Source organism: Leptodactylus fuscus, chromosome 1 (assembly GCF_031893055.1).
Source record: "Leptodactylus fuscus isolate aLepFus1 chromosome 1, aLepFus1.hap2, whole genome shotgun sequence".
NCBI lineage: Eukaryota > Metazoa > Chordata > Amphibia > Anura > Leptodactylidae > Leptodactylus > Leptodactylus fuscus.
The window spans coordinates 220,550,997-220,577,323 of record NC_134265.1 but is presented as its reverse complement, the minus strand read 5'-3'; the positions used below and the strand labels follow the sequence as shown (position 1 = coordinate 220,577,323).

General features: G+C 40.7%; 2 protein-coding genes across 3 annotated transcripts in view; one reads left to right on the top strand and one right to left on the bottom strand.

Moving 5' to 3' along the window:
* Positions 1-8,484, top strand: part of ELP1 (elongator acetyltransferase complex subunit 1) — a 58,539-nt gene extending 50,055 nt beyond the window's left edge. Inside the window, exons 34-38 of the mRNA XM_075282808.1 lie at positions 1,512-1,623; positions 1,735-1,862; positions 3,912-4,066; positions 4,593-4,671; positions 8,136-8,484. Coding sequence (XP_075138909.1) covers positions 1,512-1,623; positions 1,735-1,862; positions 3,912-4,066; positions 4,593-4,671; positions 8,136-8,203 — 542 coding nt within the window. The 3' untranslated portion in view covers positions 8,204-8,484. The remainder of the gene's footprint in view (positions 1-1,511; positions 1,624-1,734; positions 1,863-3,911; positions 4,067-4,592; positions 4,672-8,135) is intronic.
* Positions 8,485-12,474: 3,990 nt separating this feature from the next.
* APTX (aprataxin) overlaps positions 12,475-26,327 on the bottom strand; it is a 30,844-nt gene continuing 16,991 nt past the window's right edge. Inside the window, exons 4-8 of one of the 2 annotated variants that reach the window (XM_075283650.1) lie at positions 25,462-25,761; positions 20,997-21,059; positions 20,293-20,519; positions 19,543-19,646; positions 12,475-13,828 (exon numbers count right to left, since the gene is read on the bottom strand). In XM_075283650.1, the coding sequence (XP_075139751.1) occupies positions 13,677-13,828; positions 19,543-19,646; positions 20,293-20,519; positions 20,997-21,059; positions 25,462-25,761 (846 nt within the window). In that variant the 3' untranslated portion in view covers positions 12,475-13,676. The remainder of the gene's footprint in view (positions 13,829-19,542; positions 19,647-20,292; positions 20,520-20,996; positions 21,060-25,461; positions 25,762-26,327) is intronic. The other variant, XM_075283651.1, reaches the window with a different exon arrangement.

Here is a 26,327-nt window from a genome sequence, read left to right as displayed (position 1 = left end):
TAAGCAACATATAGAAATTGGTATTACTGATATAACTGATATTATCCTAAACAGGTCAAAGGCCCTCTTGAAACTGAATGAAATGTGAGCGGCTGCTATAAGAAAACTTCTCCATTTTCCTTTTTACACCTTAAAGCAAGACATTTGTAATGAATAATATAACTGAAAAAATAGTTTGTTTTGCATTTTCTTTAGGCTTCAACAAGAGATCATGAAGTACAATTTAACAGAGTTAAAGGGTTATTCCACTCATAACACATTGCTTCTAATAGAAGAATTAGAATAATAGAATTCTAATTAGAATAACTGCTTCTAAGTCCCAACATATGAGACATGGGAACAGTTTAGTGGTATTGCCCTGGCTGCCCCTGCATCACTGGTTCCATAACTATATAGCTACAGAAGCAGTGCAGCTCGGCTCTGCTATACTCATTATGTATCCATTCAGTGAGAGTTACAGGAACTACACAGGGCTGCACCCCCTGAGTCGTGCCCTAGGGGTCAGGAATTAGGAGCTTTTATTCCCATCTTGGCAGTGAATTTCTCAAATGACACAACTAACTGAGAGGGGAAAAAGTAAAGAAGAAGCAGGGACAGAGTTGGCCTACAGAAAGGGTGCAATGAAGAGGTTCTTGTTGGGCTGAAGGGTATTTCAACAACCAATGTTTCCAAATAGAAAAATTAGACACAGAAATTTTTTTTTGTACATACATTTGTTAGATACGTCAGAAATGAGGTCTTCTACAATGATCTGTGTTGGTTTCTTGTGCTTGTCAGTCACACTACATTGGCACATTACAATCCTAAGGGAAATGTATGGAGCCTGGAGGGAGGTAAATTGTAGGTTGGAGCTGAGGATTGAACTAAGCAATGAAGATAGCTCCAAAATATATGCATGAACCAAAATTGCTTGTGCACCTCCAGAACTCTGGGGGATAGTTAGGGTATACATGAGAGTCTTAAAGGAGTATAGTAGCATTTTTAGAATAATGTTTGGTATTGTTCCCAAAGGTAGGAGCATGATGTAGCCCAAGAAAGAGCCTTACACCACTCTTGGGGGCTAAAGGTTTTGGGGGAAAAAATGTTTCCAAGGTTTTTAAATTCCCACTCACCTACAACATTCTGTAAGCAGGTGAAAGTCTTTGTTCTGTCACAGACACACAGGTTGCAAGTGGTTGCCTACCACAAAGGGAAATGTAGATTGTAAGGTAGAGCTAGCAACAAGGAAATTGGAAGTGGGAAAGAGAGCAATTTGCCCAGCTCCATTATTTCTGCCTTGGTGTTTAATGTAAAGTTCGATATAGTATGTGGTAGGATTAGCAGAGAAATGGCCATGTTAGTGGGGGTGAGGTATTCCTTTTTTCATGGTATTAGGAAGACTGAAACTACTGAGTGATCAAATGCGAAGTTTGGATTCTTGAGGGGGAGCAATAGAAAAGCTTTCATATTGGATATGTGTGAAAGAGACACTTCTTAGACATCTAAATGATCACTTTCTAATGGTTTGTTAGATGATGACATCCCAGGAGGACCAGAATCTGATCTATTCTCAGACACAAGCAGCGTCATGACAGCAAGTGACATGAGCGGAAAATATTCTCACAGTAATTCAAGAATTTCCTCGTAAGTTGTTTAGTAAAAATAATACAAAATATAATATGATAATAAAATAATAATATAATTTGAGAAACATAATAATTGCCAGAACTACTGACTTTATCCTCCCCCATGCAGGAGATCATCTAAGAACCGTCGAAAAGCAGAACGCAAAAAGTACAGCTTGAAGGAAGGTAGTCCCCTAGAGGATTTGGCCCTTCTGGAAGCCCTTGGAGAAATTGTCCGTACAGTGGATAATGTGAGAAGTGAGTTGTTTGTTTGTTAGGTTACGTTCACATCTGCATTAGAGTCTCTGCTTGGAGAGACTGTCTCAGTGTACTTCGAAAATCAACAGACAAAAAAGTCCTACATTTCTGACTTTTTCATCTGGCCATCTCAGTTTTAAAGAACGGACATCCGGCGGATCCCATTATTGTTAATGGGGTCAGTCAAGCTCTATATGTGACCGATGTTGTAGCAATCCGCTTATCTGTTGCTGTGATTCTCTGATGGACCAGAACAACAGACAGGCCGACATTAGTGTGAACCTGGTATAAGGGAAATTTTTTTTGTCCAGTCTTCGTGTTGTTTCCTAGGCTTTAGCATTCAGTACCAGAATGATACTACAGACTCTTGTACTAAATTCTAGAGCCTAGACATTGTCTGTAGAACATGCACAATAGACTATTTGAGTTCAGTCAGGTCTGTGAATTATGAAAAAATACAGAAGGCAAGGCCTACATTATGATCATTTTATATAGTAATGGAGATACACCTACGATTTATTTTAGGGCATTGTTACTCTTAAATAACAGAGTATTGGCATTGAGAATGGTCATAATGTGGGGAATTCAGGTATTTATTAAAATAGATATGCACAGGATATTCTAAAATGTCATTTTACTGTACCACCACAACCAGTTTTAGCCTTTGACAAGGGAATTTATTAAAAAAAAAAAAAAATTATCACTCCTTCTAAGAGCCATAACTTTTTGATGATGCAAGCATAGGAGATGATCACTGCATTATATGTGTACGGTATGATTAGAGGGGGTTATAGAGGTTTCCTAGTACTGTAATGGATCCACAGACTAGTGACATCACTTCAATTGGTTACATATGTAAGAACCAAAAACCTAATTTCATACACTTTATATACAGTAGGTATTTGCAGTACGGTAATTCACCTGCTATTGCAACTTTTTGTGTATTGCAGCCTCAGCAAAGTGCACCAGGATTTCTTTGCCACATCAGCAGTGCTGACCATTTTTTCTGTGTTGCATTGTCCATTGGTCACACAATCATGTCATAGCTCAGGCCCATTTAAATGAAAGGTTTGAGCTACAAAATACAGCACAGCTACTGTACTATGCCTTGTAAGCATATGTGTGCTACTGCATCACCGAGTCAGGGAGAAACTGCCATGCCAAGCAACGTATGAATTCTCTCTAAAACTTTCTCACTATCACAAAAAGCGAGAATTCAACGTTTGACAGCAGCATATCAGAAAGTGAAATTGTTTTCCAGATATTTGGAAGTTTGCTCAAAACTAGATCATATGGCCAAGAGCAAAGGTTCCCATTTGAGTTTTAAAGAAGACCTTTCAACACCTGGGGCAAATGCGGTGTAATACACCCCTGGTGAAGAGTGCCAGTACCATAGCTCTTCACTGTCAGAAGGGCGTTTCTGACAGTCAGTCAGGAACGCCCTTACTCACAGTAGTGTCTATTGCACTGTACTGTGAGAGGGGGTGTTGCTTACTGCCCAGCAATGACGCCGAGCGGTGAGGAACACCCCCCAGTACTCGTCTATGGACAAGTACTATAAGAAGGGGGGGGAGGCATTCCTCACTGCTCTCACAGTAATGTGCAACAGACACTACTGTGAGGAAGGGCGTTTCTGAAGGGCTCCATACCCCAGACTATGAAAACACATGGTTGTGTGTATGGGGCTAAGGGAGAGAGGGAAGTGTTATTTTATAATCTGTAGTATAATCTGGAAAGGGTAATGCATGGATGAAGGATACCTTAGGATATGTTAACGCAGAATTTTATGTCAATCAGAAAAATTTGCTTCAGGTTTTTGAAGCTGAATGTTTTCTTGTAAAAAAAACAAAAAACAAAACCTTATGAGCTACACAAAACCATGAGTTCACTGGTTCTGCCATCAAGAATCTGTTTACACTGGACAAGGACAATTCTGAATGTTATAAATGTATACCCTGTCATCTGTATGAAAGCTGTTTTCATGAAAGCGATATCCTGACGACAGACCAGGTATAGGTTGTCCTCTATTGACTTCTTTGTGTTTTGTAGGTGAGGTGAAGAATCTCTTGAAAGTGCTTGTCCTGTTTCTTTATGACACTGATGCTCGGGAGCTGCAGCAAACTTATCAGGAATTGCTCCAGTTGGTGGAGACTTCAATACCAGACATTTGGAATCCATGTGCACAGCCAAGTGCCGCAACGCCAGTAAGTCTAATTAATATCATTCATGAATCTGTACAATAGAATGGTAACACTAATGGAACAGTCCTGTGTGATGCATTCATAAACTATCAGAATAGGTCATGTGATCCTGACATTTGATAAGCAGTTTGGTAACATGACATATGTGCCAGATTCACATGCTCACATAATAGGACAAATTGTGGTTATTACAAGTACTTTATTGTATGTGGGTTTAGGTGGCTGTCACTAGGTGATTGGTAACATGACTTCCTGCCTCTAGAGAATATTGTCATACTTGACTATTAGATGTGTCCCAGATTTAGACCACAAAAATTGGGGGAAAAAAAAAAGAATACGAATTATAACTTTCTCGGTGATCAGAGACAGAAGTGAGAGGTCATTTCACTAACTTTAGGGACCAAGGGTATCTCCTTCTTATATGAATTGCATGTAGGAATTGCAGTGTATACTTGTTCTTATATATACAATTTGTGTACGCGTTTCTGTTCAGTGCTAAAAATAAATGATCTTGCCATTTTCTTTCCAGGTTCTGGGTCCCCATTCTACTGCCAATAGCATAATGTCTTCTTATCAACAACAGAAAACAATAAGACCCGCAGAACAAGGTGTGTATGACAAGACCACTCCCACATGGTAATGTATTGGCAGCCAAAAAAATAGGAGTGGATGTAAAACATGGGAAAGGAAAAAATGATTCTATTTTAGTTTCTCGGCCAATACCAGCTGCCATGGGCTTCCAAGCAAAGTGGTTACTTTGCTGCTCTGTCTGCTGTGGTGGCGATTTAGATGTCAAGAACACTGCGGCACTGCTGCACTCTTAACTTCCTCATCCTCTCCCTGTATTGCCCCCCTCCTGTCACTACATACCTGTCCTATATTCATTTTATTTTCTGTGAGCCTCCCCTTCCTGGTTACTGATATGGTGATTACCCCTGATCAGCAACCACCCCATTTTGGGGAATTAGTTTTCTTATAACCCTTTGTGCATTCCCCCCCCCCCCCCTTCCTCATTTTTTTGGTCCCCTGTGTGTGATACCTGCCACGTCTCATTGTAATCAATAATTTAGGTCACTGACTTTCTGTTATTTTGCCTTTGTCTAACCCTATATCTCTCACACACGCACACACTATATATGTAAATTTGTGCTAGTGAAGTTTTTTTTTCGCTGTAGTACATTTTTGTACATTAAGGCAGGGGTCTCAAACTTGCGGCCCCCGCGCAGCTCCCTGCATGTCCCTCTATAGCAGGGGTAGGGAACGTACGGCTCTTCAGCTGTGGCAAAACTACAACTCCCAGCATGCATATTTGCTCTGCTGTTCTTGGAACTTCCATGGAAGTGAATGGAGCATGCTGGGAGTTGTAGTTTCACTGCAGCTGGAGAGCCGAAGGTTCCCTATCCCTGCTCTATAGTCATCTTTCGGCCGGCAAACTAAGACACGCCTCCAATAGTCAGGTGACGTCTGACGTCACACACAGGTCCTTGAGTCTTAAACTTCAGCAGTACTAGCTTTCCACTGTTATAACAGCAATAAAAGCGATGGGTGATCAGTGGAAAACTAGTACTGCTGAAGTTTAAGACTCAAGGACCTGTGTGTGATGTCAGATGTCACCTGACTATTGGAGGCGTGTCTTAGTGTGCCAGCCGAAAGATGAAGAGATGTAGTACTGAGAGGAATGTGAGATGGAGTGTGTGTGTGTCAGTAACCTAGGGGCAGAGATGGAGGGGGGGACATGAACCTGGGGTCACAGATGGAAGGGGGAGCATGAAAATGGGGGCAGATGAAGGGGGTATCTGAAATTGGGGCAGATGGATGGGGCACATGAAACTGGGACAGATGGAGTGATGACATAAAACTGGGGACAGATGGAGGGGGGACATAAAATGGGGCAAATGAAGGGGGATATCAAACTGGGGGAGAAATGGTGGGGGGAGATGAAACTGAGGGTAGATGAAGGGGGGCACTTAAACTGGGGACAACTGGAGGGGGCATTAAACCGTGGGAGTAGCTGGAGGGGGACCTGTCTGCCTCTAGTTGCCCCCAGTTTATTGTCACCGTCCACCTACCCCTACAGTTTAATGTCTGCTTCTAGTCTCCTGAGTTTAATGTCTCCCTCTAGTTGCCCCCAGTTTCATGTCCCACTTCAGCTGCCATTAATTTATTGCCCCCTCCAACTACCCCCACTGTTTTATGTTCCCCTCCAGCTGCCCCAGTTTCGTGTCCCCTCTAGTTTCCCCCAGTTTAAACTGGGGCACCAGGAGAGGGACCTAATACTGTGGGGCAGTTGGAAGGGAACATTATAATGTGGGGACATATAGTGTACGGGTGACTGTAGGAGGATTATACTGTGTAGGGGCACATGGAAAATGAATAAGAATGGGTGGAGTCATCATAAAATTGGGCGGAGCTAAATTTGTTGCGGCAAGCATAGCTTGTGGAAAACCTGATGCGGCCCAGCCTCACCCAGACTCTACCTCCAGCGGCCCCCGTGTAAATTGAGTTTGAGACCCCTGCATTAAGGTCTGGGGCCCCACATTGCAAATTCTGTGGCATTTTACAGTAAGAAAGTGGAAAGTATTCTGGCTAATCCCATCCACACACTGCAGAAAAATATCCGCAACAGAAGTGCTGTGATTTCAAAAACTGTTGCGTTCTTTTGTAAATCGCAGCATGTCTGTTATATCTACGGACATGCTGGCATTTTCCGTATAGGTAGAAAAGGGACAAAGTCCTCAGAGGAAACCTCTGCGGACTTTCTGTGAAAATCACTGGGAAATTTAACGTAAAGTGTTTCTGTTGCAGTCTTTTCCACAGAACTTTTTTTTTTCTGCTATGTGGGGCCTTAGCCTGATTTGAATTTTGATTTTTTTTTTTTTTTTTTTTAATTAAAAGGAAGAAAAAAAAAAACACTGCACCAAAAAATTCAGTTAGTAATTGCAAGTAGTTTGCTGTAGCAGTCTCTTTCTAGGGGTTTACAAACTTCCTAAGGCCAGGGTGCCACGAGACATAAACACTGCGATTTCCATGCATCAGAAACGCCACAGGAAAAAACCACAGATTTTACAGTCAGGGCAAAGTGGATGGGATTCTAATGAATCCTATGCTCACTTTGCGGTAAAAAGCGCGGTGCTGACATGCCGCGGTTTTGAAAATTGCAGCATGTCAATTATATCTACGGAAACACTAGTGGTCTCCCCATAGGTATAATTGTAACAGAAAGTCTGCAGAGGAAACCTCTGCAAACTTTCTGTTTAAAGCACTGCGGTGCGTTGCCGCCACGATTTTTGCCATGGGACATCCCGTGGGGCCTTATCCTAAATGCTGTTTTGCTTTAAATGGTACAGCATTCTATGGAAGTTTCTAATACAGAAACCTTTCAAAGTCTCCCCAGAACTGAACTGGTCCCTTGAAAATGGGTTTTGGAAAATTGCTGTTTGATTTGTAAGCCTTATAACGTCCAAAGAAAATGTAAGAGGTGTTTACTACTTAGGATAGGTTCACACTACCGGTATTCAATGTCTATTGCTCTCATCTGTCCGAAGATGCTGACTGATCCCCCTTCAGTGGGTGTCCATCTCAATCCACCCCAATGTGAAAAAAAAAAAAAAACACATGAAGGATGTTTTCAATCATTTTTCTTTCATGTTGTTTACATTAGATGCAATGGGAATGGACACAGACTAAGGTGGCTCTGACTGTTGCTGTCATCTATCATAGGACATTAACAATGGTTTTGTGAACATAGCCTTATACAAGGTATAGTGTGAAAAACATTTGAAAAATGGGACTGTGTCCTTAATGGGTAACGTTAAGAATTCTACTTACCCCACAGTATTTGTTAGTATTTTACTTAAGTCTAATATAGAATAGAATTCTCAACTCACTTTTAGCTTTTGAAGCCAATACTAGGAATGGATTATGAGGAAAGAGGAAGAGTACAGGAAAGAAATGACTTGTTTGTGGGTTTTTTTAATAATATTTACTAATTTGCCATAAAGGTACATGGAAAAGCTCGTGGAGACTTCTGTTTAGATTTATGAAAAAATGTTTTGTTTTTTTTCTTTTTCAGAAACTGAACTTTTCATCGCTCCGAAACTTGCCAAAAGCATTCAGTGGAAGCTTGACTTGCTTGACTAAGACATTCTCTTTCTATACCAAAGATTGGCGTGATTTCAGACAAAGGAATATATGTGAAGTACATGTGGGCACCCGCTTTTATTTGCTGACACTTGGTAGTCACTGATGAGCCAGTCATCCTGTCAGCTCACCATTGAGGAATGTTATCATATATGATGTTCATATGTATTATAACTTAAAATACATTTTTGCAGACAGCGAAGTTTACTGAAGTTCTGTGCACGCCTCTTGTAAAAACTTGTTTTTTACATTGTTTTACTTTCCCTAAATTCTAAAATGTTCTGAGACCTTCTGCTTAATAGGTATAATAACTAAATTATGGTAGATATCTAGTAAAGTACTTGTATCTGTGGTTTCTTTTTTTCTTTTGCACTTTTCAGTATGTGGAGGTAACATTTTCGCACCACGTTATTTCAGTCAGTTTAGCATGTGCTAGTAAAACTGACTGATGCTAGGTTCACACTAGCGTTTGGGTTTCGGTCCTTTGGGACTGCTTGGAGAGCCAAACAACTATAATGAGATCTGCTGGGTTTTCCACCAATTATCTACTGAAATGTGAAGAGAGAAAATTCCTCCTTGTCGTCCCCGCATCTGGGACAGTGAGGCTAGAATGGTAGTGTGGAGCCCTGCGAAGATGATGCATTTTACATTACCTGCAAAGTGGATGGAATTGAATAATCCAATCCACACACTGCATGAAAAAAATGTGCAGCGAAAATTCTGCGATTTCAAAAAGCTTAACGCTGGCATTTTCTGTATAAGTATAATGGAAGCAAAAAGTCCAGAGCGTTCTGTGAAAAATGATGCGGGAAAAAACGCAATGTTGCTGCAACTTCCAATGTGGGGTCTTTGCATATCAGAAATTCATGTACTGCAAAAGTGCCATATCCCATATTAAAGAAAAAAAACAAAAACTGGAAGCAATTGTAAAGAATAACAGCCTTTTGCTCTATTCCATCCAGTGACAAAAAAAAGATGCAAACCATGCTGAGTTAAAAATAAATAAATAAATGCTTTAGGCAGGTAAGAGGGGTCTTATGGATCAGGGGTGCCCAATACGTCGATCGCAATCTACTGCTCGATTGTGAAGGACGTATGGGTCGATCGCGGGATCGGTGTCTGCTTGTTGACAGCGCAAGCTGAGAATCATCTCTGGACACTGGCAGTCCGGGGCCTTGCACTCGTTCGCAGTCAGGGCTGCGGCGGCCCCACCTGCCAGTGTCCAGAGATGATTCTCAGCCTGCGTGGTGAACAAGCAGACACCGCAGAACTGTTTCCTGCTCTCACGCTCCGCCTCACCCACAAGAAGTGGGTAGTAGATCTTATCCCTTGGTCAGTTTCTAAAGTAGCTCACATGCTCAAAAAGTGTGAGCACCCCTGTTATAGATGCATTACTGCAAGAAAATATTTTTACAGCAATTGAATAATACTGTATTTAATAATCCACTTCCGCAATATTCATATTAGAATTGAACCATGTACTATAAGATAACATAATTGAAATTGATGGTATGGCAACAGAAAGCTGCTTGCCAGGACACTTCTTTGATATTAGCATCAGCAACTGGCTAAAAAGGGCATAGCATTTGGTTCTTTTCCATTGAGATCCCACTATGGAATCTATCTTCCTTGGGAGAAGCCTGCAGGCCCCCAAAAAACCTTTTGACCCAGCGATGGTTAGCCAAGTCAAAATCAAAATGACTACTAAGGGCTGATACTTGTACCTTCAGAGTATTAGGTATTAGACCCTTATCCAGACCTGCTTGCAAAAAATCTAAGATTTTTGCTATATTTAGATGGTTGACATCAGAAATTAGACTTCCACACCAGGAAAATAATTTCTTCCAGATTTCCATGTGATAAATACACAAGTTATGGGGGCATGGCTTGATGTCTGCCAGAGTAGACATATCTCCCCAGAGCTCCATCTACTAGCCTTATAAAACAGCTTAAATTGTGGTGTAATGGCCTGATTATACACCCAGAGTGACCCTACACCACATCTCCACCTGCAGGGATCTTACCTGAGGTCTCCAGACCTTCACCTCAGGTTTGGTCATCATACAAGTGCTGGCCGCTGGATATCGTGGCCCTCGCAATTCCACAATGTCAAGCTTCAGCTTAACACAGAATTGCGGGAGACTGTTGCAGATCCTCAGACAGCTCTTCCTGCGCCATTATTGTGGCTACCACACAGCTGCTCAAGCTGAGAACTTCTGGAGGCCTTTCTCTGGGAGTGGTAGCCATTTTAACCCCTGCCTCAGGTAAGGCAGACATACAACACATGCAGAAGTTGTTACGGGCAGTTTGCAAAGGACTTACCACATTCACCGATTCTTCTGACTCTGCTCTCCCCTGGCTTTTCCTACCACTGAGTACTGATAGCACCATGACACCAGCCTGCTCCTAGACATCGCTGACCCACAAGGTCCAGTCCACAAACACTAAACCAACCCAATGACAGTGATCGCATCTGCCATCTTGGCTTGGCCTGTGACCTACAAAGCATAACCGTGGTGGTGTTTACTAATCAGCCTTGGATGTTGCCAACTCTAAGGAGCTATATTCTGGCACTGCCACACACACTCCAGCCATCTTCATTGATTGAGCCTGGCCATTAGACTCCTTGCTGGGTCTCATAGATAACAGCTCTTTCATATCTTTCCATCTGGCTGCGAACACCGGCCTTTACCTCAGTTAGAACCTCCTCTGGATCACCTCTGCTGACAGAAGCAAGCTCATCTGTGTCCTTTGGCTGAACACTGCTTGCTGTAGTGACTGCACACCCATATAAACTTTGAATTTATATCATCATTTATATCATCTTGCTTCACACGCCAGGGGGTGTAATTGACGTACCCTACCCTATATACATTGTGGAGGGCATAGAAGAGGCATACTGGTCTGAGAAAACACAGGCAGGCCTGCTGCTACACATCTACACCTTCTCCCCAGTGCCAAGCAGCCCATGTGGCATCAGCTAATTTATTTTTATTACTACCTTATACAAAGCCCTCCATACCAAATAGGACTTGAATACTGTAGTCTCCCCACCTGGAAAAGTCCTACTACAGACCCATTGGTCTCGGAGCTGGAAGGCAGACTACACTTTCAGAAAATCGCACTTCAATGATCAAGAAAACACATATATACATTATACATAGACACACACATACATTATGTGTGTATGTATATACATATATTCTATGGGGATATATATACCCATAGAATCCAAGGTGTACAAGCAAAGCCCATAAAATCACACAAACGCAATTTGACCCATTCTGAGTTTTTCAAGCTTTAGAGGATATTGTAAAAAATATTAAATGATAACATCATGAGGTATAAATTGTCCTGCAAATTTAAGCCCTTTTATGGCTCTCTAAATGGAAAAATAGAAAAAAATAAATTATGGCATTTGGAAGGCGGGGAGTCAAAATCAAAAACTAATAGATGTCTGTAGAGGAAATGGGTTGAATCAAATTTGATTGTTAAAATACAGATTGTCAAAATATCAGACTTTCCCCCGCATGGTATAAATGAAAAGTACATCTAGCCCCACAAGAGACACCGTATGCAGCATCATATATAGAAATATTATATTAAATTAAATAAAAGAAATTATGGGTGTCAGAATATCAAGATTTTAATACATTTAAAAAAAAAAATTCAAAGTTTTGGATTTTTTTCTTAATTTGCTAAAACGTAACAAAAATTATAAAAATTTGGTATTGTGGTAATTGTTGCAGCCTACAGAATAAAGGTAACATTTAATTTTGCCTACATAGCAAACACGGTACAAATGAAGTTGCACAAATCCAGTTTTCTCTATCCAGTTTCCATCCCATTCTGAATATTTTCCAGCTTCCCAATACCTATGGAATGTTAAATAGTACCAATACAAAGTACAATTTATCCTGCAAAAATTAAGTCCTCATCCATAGAGAAATGCAGGAAGTATAAAACGGAAACCGCAAAATGACTGCAGTGGGAGCTGGCACCCCGCCACCAGCTCCGGTAGGATCCACCCCTGAGAATTTATCAGTATAGGACCAACATGTGCCAAATACATCTGTAGCTCCTTTAATTTTAGATAAAGCAATACATTTTTCCATAAAATCAAGATTTTATTACCATGTAATTAAAATTGCATAGAAGGTAATGCTGTACATATTCCGAGTTTTACTAGTCAATAAGGGTGGAATCTGGCACCGATTTTGAGGCAAATTCCACCCTTATTTTACTTACCATTGTTATCAATGGCAGGCAGAGAGAGCAGGAACAATAAAAAAAAAAAAATAATAATAAAAAAAATTAAAAATAAGCGTTCTGATAAATCTTGTCACAGATTCCAGAGTTTCGAGACACCCTGCTGATTAGGCCCATTCATTTAAAGTGATCCTATCATTGGATACCCTTTTTTTCTGCCTAACACGTAGGACTAGCCATAAGAAAGGCTATTTTTCTCCTACCTTTAGATGTCTTCTCTGCATCGCTGTTTGATAGAAATCTCGGTTTTCTTCAGTATGCAATTGAGTTCTCTCACAGCACTGGGGGCTCCATCTTCTGGAATGCCCTCTCCTTGTGTCTTCTTACTTCCTTGGTTTCAATCTTCTAGGCATGCGCAGTTGGCTCTGGGCAGAGCCGACTGCACATGCCCGCCTGGTGTAAGCGGCCATTTTCCATTACCTCCAACAAGTCCAGTTCTACAGTTTACATAATTTAATAGTTGTGCTGCTCCACTGATTCGGGATCAGTTGGAATTTTTTCTCTAGCCCCCGCCGTTCCTGAGCAATCAATACTGTTCATTTTGGTGCTTGATATTCTATTTAAGCTCTGTACTGTCAGGAGGGCGGTGTCAGAGGAGCAGACAAAGGCTGTGATGATGAGCTCAGACACTGGCTGCCTCTGATTGGAGCTCTGAGTCGCACCCCCTGCCTGACACCCCTCTTCTGACATTACAGAGCTGAAATAGCAAATCAGGCATCAAAACTAACTCTGGATGCCTACTTTGCAGGAATCAGTGGAGCGGCACCGATTAACAGATCCTAAGAACATGAATTGATGGAGGTGGTGAAAGATGCTATGGGGAGTCAGAAAATTGAAAATTGTGTGGACGGCCCCTAAACCAGACAGTGATAATTAAAACTGCATATAGCATAATGTTCTTATATATTCCTGATTTTATGGACAAACGTCATGCTGGAAGTTTTACCTGATAATGTGCAACTTTGTTGAAGGAAACACTAGAGAAAAAGTAACCAAACATAATTTTTCACTACTAATTGTACATAACAATGTATATAACAAAACATAATGACGTAAACTGGCTAACAACCTGCGGACAACATACAGGTCACTTGTGATTTATAGGAGCCTTATGAGCCAATGAAAAATAGATATGCATCCATTCATACTGTATTTCCAAACTCTAGGCTCCATCACTACATGCTGGCATGTATTCAACCCTTTACTAGGTCCAGTGTTTCTTTAAATGTTCCTTCAACTGAGGTATGGTGGCTTGCTGTATTTTGCACACATTACACTGGAGGGAAGACTTCAGAAGCTCAGAGGCTCCATCTTTCACCATCACCTTGCCCTTTAATTGTACCATATCCATAACATCTGAAGGCAGAAAAAAATAATAAGTATTAATACATTAAGTCTGCAGGGGAAACATCCTAGTACAAAGCACAAGAAAAATAAGAAAAATAATAGTGATACATTTTATTTAAGTAGCACCAACGTATTCTGCAGCACTTTACAAATCATAGGGTTTAAGTACAGACAAATGAAACATTACAGAGTAATAAATCAAATCACACAATATTAGAGAGGGCCCTGCTCGCAACAGCTTACAATCTCTAAGATATAGGGGATGACAAGAGACAGAACAGCTGACGCTGGGTTCACACCAGCGTTCGGGTCTCCGTTCTCAGGTTTCTGTCTTCTGCATGCAGAAGATGGAAACCTGTCATGCCGAGTCCGGCCGTGAGCGCCGATGAGTGTTTTATGCTCTCCGCGGCAAAACCGTTTTTATTTTTATGTCCGACTCTGTGTCTGGTTTCGCCACGGAGAGCATAAAACGCTCACCTGCGCTCACGGCCGGACACTTTTCAAAACCATTCAAATGAATGGGTTTGAAAAGATGCCGGCAGGTTTCCGTCTCCTGACCAGTTTTGTGCAGGAAACGGAAACCTGCAGAACGGACTCCTGGGCGCAGATGTCAACGAGCCCTTATACCATGAACCAGCCATTTTTATGTAAATTAAACAGACAATGGAAAGGGGCTATAATTAATTAGACTGTATTTATTCTCCGAGACGCGTCAGCCTTTCTTGGCATCATATGGAGGTTCATAGGGCCTTGTGCGTTTTTTAAAAATTTTATGTAACTGTTGACTTGACATATTAAAAGTTAAATTTTAATGGAGTAACCGGAAGCTGGATTTCCTATTGGTATTTTTATGAAAAGGTTATTTTAATTACACATTAATTACATAAATGACCAGACACTGTCCTTATATATACAGATGGTGCTTCCAAGGTAACAGTCTAATAATAAGGCATCATGTCCTATGGGATAATGGGGGAGTTTGAACACAGAAGGGTTAGTTTTAGGGAGCCTAACTGCAGAAGTATTTAGATTAGAAATGGTAATAGACCTGCCTGAAGAGATGTGTCTTTCGGATGCACTTGAAGCTGTAAAAGTTGTGAATGATATTAGAGACAACAGAGAGGCAGTCACTGGTATTCTGCAGTAGTGCAGGGGGTGATGTTACAAGAACAGATATATAGTTGGGGGTTATCACTATAAAGATAAATCTGCTGATGGTTTGTCCAATGGTGGGCTGAGTAGAGAGAGAATAAAAAGGGACCTAGGACTGAGCCCTGAGAAACCCCAATAGCAAGGGAAAGATACAGAACCCACATATGATATACTGAAAGTGCAGTCTGAAAAATATGAGACGAACCAAGGCAGAAAAGTATCTGTTAGGCTGACAGAGTCAGCTGAGTCAGTGTCTACAGTGGCAAACGCTGCAGAAAGATCCGAAAGAATAAGGAGAGAATAGTCACCATTAGATTTAGCTTTCACAAAATCATTGCAGACTTTTATAAAAGCCATTTGGGTAGAGTGCAGAGTGGGAAAGTCAGATTGTAAGGGTTCATGTGATTTACGGTCCATGGTCATGTGATGAGCACACACATACAGTCACAGCCACAGCACAATATTCAGACGGCTGCCTGGTAACGAGCCGTGCACCGGTGAGGTCATCACATGACTATGGACCGTAAATCACATGACCATGGTCAGAGTTTTATCCTCTAGAAGTAACAGAATGAATGACAGCAAGCAGAGATCTAGAAAACCGTGAGGAATTGATAAAGAAAGTATATTGGAAAATTGTATATCTTTTCATTGCACATTTGTTTGTCAATATTGGTCTGAAAGTGGCCAACCCCTTTAAGCTCAACAGATCTAAATTCGAGTTACTTCATTGTAATGTACCTACAGCCACCACCCACTCAATCCTGATCACCAGATCACCCCTACTAGTTTTGAAAGATTCTGCTTATTTTGTGCAGCAGAGAGGGGATCTCTCATTTATATATGGCTTACTTAACACCCGTTTCCATGACATTAAGCCCCTACTCCTGTTGTACTGTCATCAGCAAAGGCAGTTGGCCAGTCACTCTTAACCCCTTCCCGCCGATGGCACTTTTTGACTTCCTGACCAAGCTCGATTTTTCAAAACTGACATGTGTCACTTTATGTGGCAATAACTTTGGAACGCTTTAACTTACCAAAGTGATTTTAAGATTGTTTTTTCGTAACACATTGTACTTCATGTTAGTGGTAAATTTTGGTTGATATGTTTTGTGTTTAATTATAAAAAAATTGTAAATTTGGTGGAAATTTTGAAAAATATGCATTTTATAAAGTTTGAAATTATGTACATTACATACAGATAGTCAGACCGCCAAAATTATATCCTAAATCTCATGTCCCAGATCTCTGCTTTATGTCGGCATCAAACTTTAGGCGCCCTTTTAATTTTTACGGACATTATAAGATTTACAAGTGAAACAACAATATTCAAAATTTTCAAGAAATTTCCAAAACCCATTTTTTAAAGGGCCTAATCCAGTTATGAAGGGGTTTTGAAAGACCCTTGTATTAAAGCCCCCCATAAATCACCCCATTTTCAAAACTGCACCCCTTAAATAAGCCAAAACAACATATACCTAGTAATTTAACCCTATAAGTGCTTAACAGGAATTAATACAAAATGGAGGTGAAATTTTCAAATTTGAATTTAGTTTACTAATATTTTCGTTTAGCCCTAGAATTTGCACATTCACAAGGGGTTAAAGGAGAAAACGCATCCCACAATTTGTTAGGCAAGTTCTCCCGACTACCATAGTACCCCACTTGTGGGTGTAAACTAATATATGGACGCACAGCGAGCCGCAGGAGGGAAGGCGCGCCAAAGAGCTTTTAGAGGGCAGATCTGGCTGTGATCAGTTTCAGGAACCATGTCGCATTTACAAAGCCCTTGAGGAGTCAAAACAGTGGAAACCTCTAGAAAGTGACCCCATTTTGAAAACCGCACCCCTCAAAGAATTTATCAAGTGATGTAGTGAGCATTAGTAACCCCGAAGTGAATGTGTAAGCTGTGCGGAGTAAATTGGGTACACCAAATCCCATTCTATTTTCCCACCAGCTCCTATGACGCGGACGGGGAAGAGGGGCATTCTGGGGGGTCAGCGCTGGTGTATGCTCTCTCATAAGCTCTAAATATGGGGTGTCCCCTGAAAACGCTCGCACCGCTTACACATTTCCTTCTAGTCGCAGCCACTTATGTCCTAATGATTTGGCGACTTTTGGGGTTTTTGTCTTCACATTGTACAAGCTAGATTTTTATTTTTATTTTCTGGCAATGTGGCCATATGAGGGCTTGGTGTTTGCGGTATTAGATGTACTTTTCAATGCCACCATTTTGGGGCGTGTAACTTACTGACTACATTTTATTAACTCTTTCTGGGTGGGATGTAAAAGGAAACATCAATTCTGGCATTGCTTTTTAGCATTTTTTTTTTCCCGTGCAGCGTACAGCATAAGTAACATGTTACCTTTATTCTGCGGGTCGGTATGGTTACAGCGATACCTCATTTATATGATTTTTTAATGCGTTGCTATTTGTGCAGAATAGAATTCAATTCAGGGAAAAAAATCTATTGTTTTTGCATCGCCATCTTCTGAAAGGCATAACGTTTTTATTTTTCGCTAGACAGAGCTGGTTGAGGGCTTATTTTTTGCGGGAAGACCTCTTCTTTTTATTGGTACCATTTTGGTTTTCATCTGACCATTTGATTACTTTTTATTGAACATTTTGTAAGGGAAAGGTGGTGAATAATCATTATTTTGTGCGGTTTTCTACGTTTTTTTTTTACGAAATTCGCCGTTCGGGTTAAATAATGTTTTAATTTTATTGTTCAGGTTATTACGGACGCGGCGATACCAAATATGTAATGTTTTTTTCTATTTTTCTTTATTTTACATAATAAAACATTTTATATGGGGAAAAAGGGATTTTTGGGGCTTTATTTATTTATAATTTATTTTAAACTTATTTAAACTTTTTTATTTTGACTTTTTTTTCACTTTTTTTTCCTGTCCCCATGGGGGATTGAAGCAGTGATCGGCTGATCACTGCTTCAATAGATATACGCTGCAATACACGTGTTACACGTGTATTGCATTGTATAGGAAGCTGTCAGCCTGTGTAGACGCACAGGCTGACAGCTTCATTTACGGCAGGATCGGCCAGGCGCGAGGACGGGGTAAGTGAAGGGGCAGACCCGGGGTCACTGATCAGACCCCGGGCTGCCCCCTACGAACATATGACACTGTAACCCCGGAGGTGCCGGTGGTCATGTTGATCACCGGCATCTCAGGGGTTAACACCCGCGATCGGACCCGGTTCCGACCGCGGGTGTTACGGGGCATTGTCAGCCGTGTATTACGGCTGACACCCGCTGTGCATGGTGCGCACACAGTTTCTGTGTGCGCACCATGCATCCGCAGTAATAGTACGGCGGTTTGCGGGAAGCCCTTCCCTGCAGCGCCGTACTATTACGGCGAATGTCGGGAAGGGGTTAAGGAACCCTCATTGAAGTTCCTTCATATGACCTATTTGGCCCCTCAGAGATTGCATAGCTTTTACTCTGCGGTCTTACCCCTTTGTTTTAGAGGTTGCAGGGCCTTAGGCACTATGTTCCATATTTGGTGGTCCTGCCCTCATGCCTGCTGCTTTTGGATAGCCATACTTAGAATTTTCCTCCTTAGCCTTGAACCTGCAAGCCTTAAATATACTCAATTTAAGTTATTTCAATACATTCTGATGACTGCCAGAATTCATATCACTTTCAACTGAAGGAAAACTTTCGTCTCTGTGACTGACATTATTCAAAGAGTCAATACTGTTATACTCCATGAAAAAATGCCCGCCCACTTTCTGATAAGAACTGGACGCTCTGGAATAACAGGTCTTGCATCCTGGGTCTGTCATACTGCATACAGCTTTGATGGCTGGATAAGATTCCCAGCACCTTTCACCCCTCTTCCCTATCTCAGTTAGGATCTTCTTCTCACCCACCCCCTATCTACTTTCATTATGGTGCTACACCCCCACTCCCGTATCCCTTTATGAATGTCTTAAAGGTATTCATTACTTTTTACCCCTTTCCATAATATATGTTTTTACCTTCTTCAACTGTTTTGTTCTCTGCTTTATATTTCTAATATTTTATACTTTAACATTGCTAACATTGTCTTACTGCTTGAACCATTTTACGTTATCACAATATTTAAATTAATACTTTTGAAACTAAGACACAGTTTGACGGAAAATGAAATATGTGTAGTTAAGGTGGCGATGACGTTCATTAAATTTGCCCTGAAGGTTGCGTGCCTGTGCTGTAAAAGAAGATGTACTGACCTCGGTTTCACTTGGTCCAATGTGCCAGAGGCCTAAAGTGACTTAACTTTTTGATCTCCCAATATCCCACATAACAGCATGCTGGCGGTTAGTGGTCCCAAACCAGGTGCCAGTGCCTGTTCAGACTTTAGTTTAACCATATCGTTTTAGTTTGCATTCCAGTATTTGATTAGTCTTTTTCATCTATTTTTTTTTCTGGTCAGAAGTCGATAAAAGAAAAATAAGAAGTATAAATATCTCCATTTCTGCTTAGGATCTATTCCTTGTTTTGGCTTTAAAAAATACAATGCCAATTATTGAGGTTTACAGAGGCCGCAAAACATAAACTGATTCTTACCTTTAGAATCCAAAAAATAATCAGTAGTGAATGAATTCCAATGTTTCTTGTTTTTGAGGCAGGAAGAATCAAAATCTTGACTTATGACATGCAAATGAATATGGCTGTAAAATAAATATATTATTGTAGCAAGGGAGAAAATAGTACAATGTTACATATTGTATCACAAGTTTTACCCTTGAAAGAAAAGAATTGGACATTTCACCCTCCATGCTCCCTCATTCAAGATTGCAAAATACTTGCTGTATCACTATTGTACCAGTTGTTCAAACTGTATCTTTGTCACATGGCCACACTTTGCCTAATTTCAATTCATCTAGAAAAAACTATGGCGTTTAAGGGAGGGGGCACGTCTGGACATGGGACATCATCTAGAGAGTAGGTCGTCCATAACCTGTTCCCTTTTCTGTCCCATCCCTGTATGTGAGCACCACTACTTCTTTTCTGTAACACCTCCCACAACAGTAATGCAGAGAGTGGCCAGAACACGCTGAGCAGGGACACAGGCGAAACTGTGGAATGTGTTCAGCTTGCATGAAATTTTCCTGGCCGCTACACATCATGATCAGTCACCACTGGGTGATGTCATTCGGGTCATGAGAGAAGAGGTTGGACATACAGGTACATGTTCACAAAATAATCAGGTCAAGTAATAAAGACAGTGGCAAAAAGAAGCTGACAGGTGCAGAAATTCATTGTCAGTACTCACACACGCCAAATTTTCGCTATAAATGTCAAAAGTAGTCTTACCTCATGCTTGGAATAGCATGGTAACCTAGCCTAAATGGTGCGTTGCTTTGGGCTGAATGCTCCTGTGCAATCTTCTCTCCCACTGCATGCATATGCTGTAATAGGTCCAGATGTTCTGTACGCAGCATCTTTAGGCTAGAGATAGCTTGCCATGGCAAAACCAGCCAATGGAAACGCGCTTTGGGGTATTTGTCCTTTATGACAACAACTTTCTCATCTTTGAAAACCTGTGTTAAATTACAATAAAAGTGAGAAGGCAGCAAAAACTTTACTTGCCTCTGCGTATATTAGACTCAGAGTACAAAAACCAGATTAGAAATTGAGCAAACTGAAGAGAGTATGTTGTCTTCGGTTACCATTATACACAACAATATTGACAGTTTCTCATTATCCCAAAAATGTACCCAAATATAACAGAACACTTAAAGTGTAAAAAGTGTACCACTGCACACAGGAGGAAATTTACTATCATACCTACATGACAGCAATATGCACTACACTGCTGTTTCTGCACCCTGCTGAACACTTTTAAAAATAACAGCACTGACTGCTCAGGAACAGTGGCGGCTAGAGGAAGAATTCCATCTGTGTGAGAATCAGTGGAGCAGCGAATTTTAAATGATTTAAAGAGCTGGACTTGTTGGAGGTGGTGAAAGGTGCAATTTAAGAAAGATATTTTACAATATAAGTAAAGTAAGTGGCACCTGCAAATTTGGATCCTGCATTGAAACCTTTAGTCCTTGACTCCAGTGTCCTTGGCCTTTAACCTATTCAGTCAACAAAGTAAAAAAAAAAATAGTATTAAAAAAGACAAAATAAAAAAATATATCCTATCTCCTACTAATATTATAAATGTGAAAGTTTGTATGTTTATGTTTGTTCCTCACACAAAAACGGCTGAATGGATATGAATGAAATTTGGCACACATATATTGTAACCTCGATTAAAACATAGGCTACTTTTTATCCCAGTAAATGACATAGTTTCATGACAGTTATGAATTTAGTTTCACATACTATATTAAACAGCTCTTATAAGCAGCCTTATCTCAGCCAGGGCTGTTATCTCTATGTGTAAACAAACTTAACCCTCAGTGTGTTGATATCTTTGCATATTATCTGATCTGCTCCAGTGCTGACAAACACCTTTAATCCAAATTGGCAATTTGCCAATTTTTAACATGCCTGGAAAGGAGAATCTAATTTGTCGCAAACAACGACAGCTATGAAGGTAGCCAGAAGTCACAGAGTTCTCCTCAAGCGCAGCTGAGGGGGATCACGTCAACAACATTCTCATTATATGGATTCCCAGCAAGGTGCTGAGATGCCAGAACAATCCCAGGCACAGTGCAAGACCCAAGTTCAACGGCAGGCCAGCTTGAGAGCTGCCGAAACGCCGTAGCATGCAGATCATCAATGCCAACAACACGCTCATTATATGATGTTCCAGCGAGGTGCTGAGATGCCGGAACAATCCCAGGCACAACGCAAGAAACAAGTTCAGCGGCAGGCCAGCTTGAAAGCTACCGAAACGCCGGAGCATGCAGATCATCAACGCCAAGAACACGCTCATTAATATGGTGTCCCAGCGAGCTGCTGAGATGCCGAAAGAATCACAGGCATGACTCTCTGTTAGTTGGAAATTGCTGATAAAGCTTCTCTGTTATCTCTGTATGTAAACTCACAGATAACCCTGAGTCCTGAGAAAACTCCAGGAATGTTTGTTCTCAGCAGACAACTTTTGGCTGTTGAGCATTTTGGTAAATGCTCAGTACTGGGCTGAATTTTTAGGAATGACAGGTAGGTTGGTAGTGGGACCTGTCATTCCACCCCCCTCCAGTCCACATTTTGGGGATGTTCCGGCAGCAACTGAGCTGCAGAGAGTTTCCTCGTCAAGGAGGCTTAAGAAGCCAGCTCCAGCAGCAACACTTTGGCAGAGTTTGACTGGAAAGCCAAAGAGAGAGGTCATAATTTTGGAGCTGTGTCCTGAATGATTCTACTGGCTTTTGGATTTCTGTTATTCTAGGTGAGGTAACCTATTCTATGTTTAGTTAGAGCCTAGCCGGGCAGGGATTTATTTTTGTATTGTTTACCTTTTGTTGCTGCACTATATTTTTCAGTGGAAATAAACTCTACCTTTGTTTTGGACTAAAGAAACTGGACTTGTGTGTCTAGGCCACCCCACCTAGCAACCCCAGACCCTGACAATTGGTGGAGGATGCGGGCATACAGCGGTTGCTAGGGGCAACGACACGTCCACTCCTTTCTGGAGAATTTTTTTTTTTTTATGTCCTGGGTGAAGGCTGCTGCCGCTATACAGACCCAGACTATGGAGGAGATACTGAAGCCTCTTGTACAGTCCAATGTGCAGCAACAACAAACAAATCATTTGCTGATGGAGCAAAGTGCGCTCCTTAAAGAGACTTGTCACTAGCCCGCAAAGACCTGTGGAGCACAGAGATGAGAAGTGGGCTGTGCAAAGAGCTTTGCAAAACATGACCCCAGATGATGACGTGGAGGCCTTCCCGACTGTGTTTAAGAGAGTGGCTGAACTGGAGAAACTGCCAGCTGCTGACTGGGCAGATGTCATCGCACCCTATTTGACTGGTGAACCCCAGAAGGCCTATTATGACCTCTGCCAGCAAGATGTCCAGGACTATGACAAATTAAAGGCAGAAATTCTTGCTCGGGTGGGGGTAACTACTGCTGTATATATATATATATATATATATATATATATATATATATATATATATATATATATATATATATATGCACACACACACATACATACACATTTATGTTAATATGTGTAACAGTTAATCAAAACAATTAAAAAAAGGGCGGCTACATGGGGTCATTGGAGACAAGTATAACATTTCTTGTGTGTTTTTATGACTCTTTCAGCCTTTCAAAAAAATATATAGAATCTATAGAGTAAATGCTTCAATTAATCTAAATATCCAGAAAATGACCCCTAATATCCTGCCCAAACAACTCCTAGGGTGCACAAATGTGACAAATGGTTTCACTGTGAATTGAATTTGTTTGACCTGTAGAAGCCATGCAGCTAAAAACCAAATTGCACTGTCTTTGCTGTTAAAATACTATGGTATTCTGCATGGTTCACTACTGTTCTATTTGGAATGTAAAAGTACACCCCACAGAACGCGTGACCAGTTTAAATCAGCATTTTTTCACTACACCAAATGGCTAAATGGATCGTGTGGCATGCTCCTTGACTTTATTCTTGTGAGGCTCAGTTCACACATGGCTTATTAATATTAATTATTAATATTATTGCTTATTATTAGTAGTATTAAGGTGCATACTATTCTTGATTGCAGCAATGGGTAGCACATATACTATGCAGTTCAGCTAAGTAGAATATTTTTACTATGACTGTAAACCAGAACATTTCATGTTGATGACCATTAGCTTACAGCTAAAATACATACAGTCCTATGAAAAAGTTTGGGCACCCCTATTAATCTTAATCATTTTTAGTTCTAAATATTTTGGTGTTTGCAACAGCCATTTCAGTTTGATATATCTAATAACTGATGGACACAGTAATATTTCAGGATTGAAATTAGGTTTATTGTACTAACAGAAAATGCGCAATATGCATTAAACCAAAATTTGACCGGTGCAAAAGTATGGGCACCTCAACAGAAAAGTGACATTAATATTTAGTACATCCTCCTTTTGCAAAGATAACAGCCTCTAGTCGCTTCCTGTAGCTTTTAATCAGTTCCTGGATCCTGGATGAAGGGATTTTGGACCATTTCTTTCTACAAAACAATTCAAGTTCAGTTAAGTTTGATGGTCGCCGAACATGGACAACCCGCTCTCAAATGATCTGAAAACAAAGATTGTTCAACATAGTTGTTCAGGGGAAGGATACAAAAAGTTGTCTCAGAGATTTAACCTGTCAGTTTCCACTGTGAGGAACATAGTAAGGAAATGGAAGACCACAGGGACAGTTCTTGTTAAGCCCAGAAGTGGCAGGCCAAGAAAAATATCAGAAAGGCAGAGAAGAAGAATGGTGAGAACAGTCAAGGACAATCCACAGACCACCTCCAAAGAGCTGCAGCATCATCTTGCTGCAGATGGTGTCACTGTGCATCGGTAACAATACAGCGCACTTTGCACAAGGAGAAGCTGTATGGGAGAGTGATGAGAAAGAAGCCGTTTCTGCACGTACGCCACAAATAGAGTTGCCTGAGGTATGAAAAAGCACATTTGGAGAAGCCAACTTCATTTTGGAAACAAACATTGAGTTGTTTGGTTATAAAAAAAGGCGTTATGCATGGCGTCCAAAAAGAAACAGCATTCCAAGAAAAACACTTGCTACCCACTGTAAAATTTGGTGGAGGTTCCATCATGCTTTGGGGCTGTGTAGCCAATGCCGGCACCGGGAATCTTGTTAAAGTTGAGGGTCTCATGGATTCCACTCAGTATCAGCAGATTCTTGAGAATAATGTTCAAGAATCAGTGACGAAGTTGAAGTTACGCCGGGGATGGATATTTCAGCAAGACAATGATCCAAAACACTGCTCCAAATCAACTCAGGCATTCATGCAGAGGAACAATTACAATGTTCTGGAATGGGCATCTCAGTCCCCAGACCTGAATATCATTGAACATCTGTGGGATGATTTGAAGCGGGCTGTCCATGCTCGGCGACCATCTAACTTAACTGAACTTGAATTGTTTGTCCAAAATACCTTTATCCAGGATCCAGGAACTGATTAAAAGCTACAGGAAGCGACTAGAGGCTGTTATCTTTGCAAAAGGAGGATGTACTAAATATTAATGTCACTTTTCTGTTGAGGTGCCCATATTTTTGCACCGGTCAAATTTTGGTTTAATGCATATTGCGCATTTTCTGTTAGTACAATAAACCTCATTTCAATCCTGAAATATTACTGTGTCCATCAGTTATTAGATATATCAAACTGAAATGGCTGTTGCAAATACCAAAATATTTAGAACTAAAAATGATTAAGATTAATAGGGGTGCCCAAACTTTTTCATAAGACTGTACATATTTCTGCAATTAAGAAAAGTAGTTTTTATAACAAGCAATATATATGTATGTATTCAGACAAACAGTAAATAAATAATAAATAAAAGCTTTCCAAAGATTGCATGGTATCACCATACCTCAGAATTATGATGCGGCTTCTCTTTACTCTTGTTCTCATTTGGTACATCATCAGGTTCAGTTCTTGGGTATTTGTTAGACATTTCCGATTGATTTTGTGAACTCTCGCGGGACCTCTTACTTAGACTTTTTATGATCCCTGCTGTATTATTTGTCCTTGAGCTTTCTGCTTCATTCACAAACTCTACTGTGTAAGGATACAATTTATTTACAATGTAAAGTATATGTCCAGGCTTCAACTTGACTTCTTGATCTTTACCAATGTCCACAGAGTCCACGCTGCTTGGGTTTGTTCCTATCTAAACAAACATTATAGTTAAAAATTAATGTAATGTGAAGGTAAGTGACCGTATCTACGAGGGGTGCTCAATAGGTTATCTACATGAATATGAAAAGATTTTCTGGCAAAACTGAACTTTCTACTTTTCAACATAATGCCCCTTGACGTCAACTTCACCTGCAGTGAGTGGGTTCCCTCAGGATAGGAGACGTCTTGCTGCTGTAGGAACCCTGTTACTGCCTCTTTACATTATCATCAGGAAATCATTGTCCATACAGAAATCTTCAGGTTACAATAAAGAAAGTAATAACTGGGAGCCAGATCTGGACTGGAGGGGGGATGGTAAATCTGCATGAAGCCACATTCCTTGATAAAGCTTGTAATTTACGAGACTTGTGAGGTGGCCATTGTGTCACGCAGTAACACACCTGTCGGAAACTTCCCAAGGAAACTTCTCTTTGATTTCCTCATATAATTCCTTCATTGATGATGCCTAGGTGTCTTCTGTAATTGGTGTCTTGTATGGGATGAATTCTAGTAATAAAACACCTTCTGTAGCCCAAAAAACTATTGTCTTGACCTTTC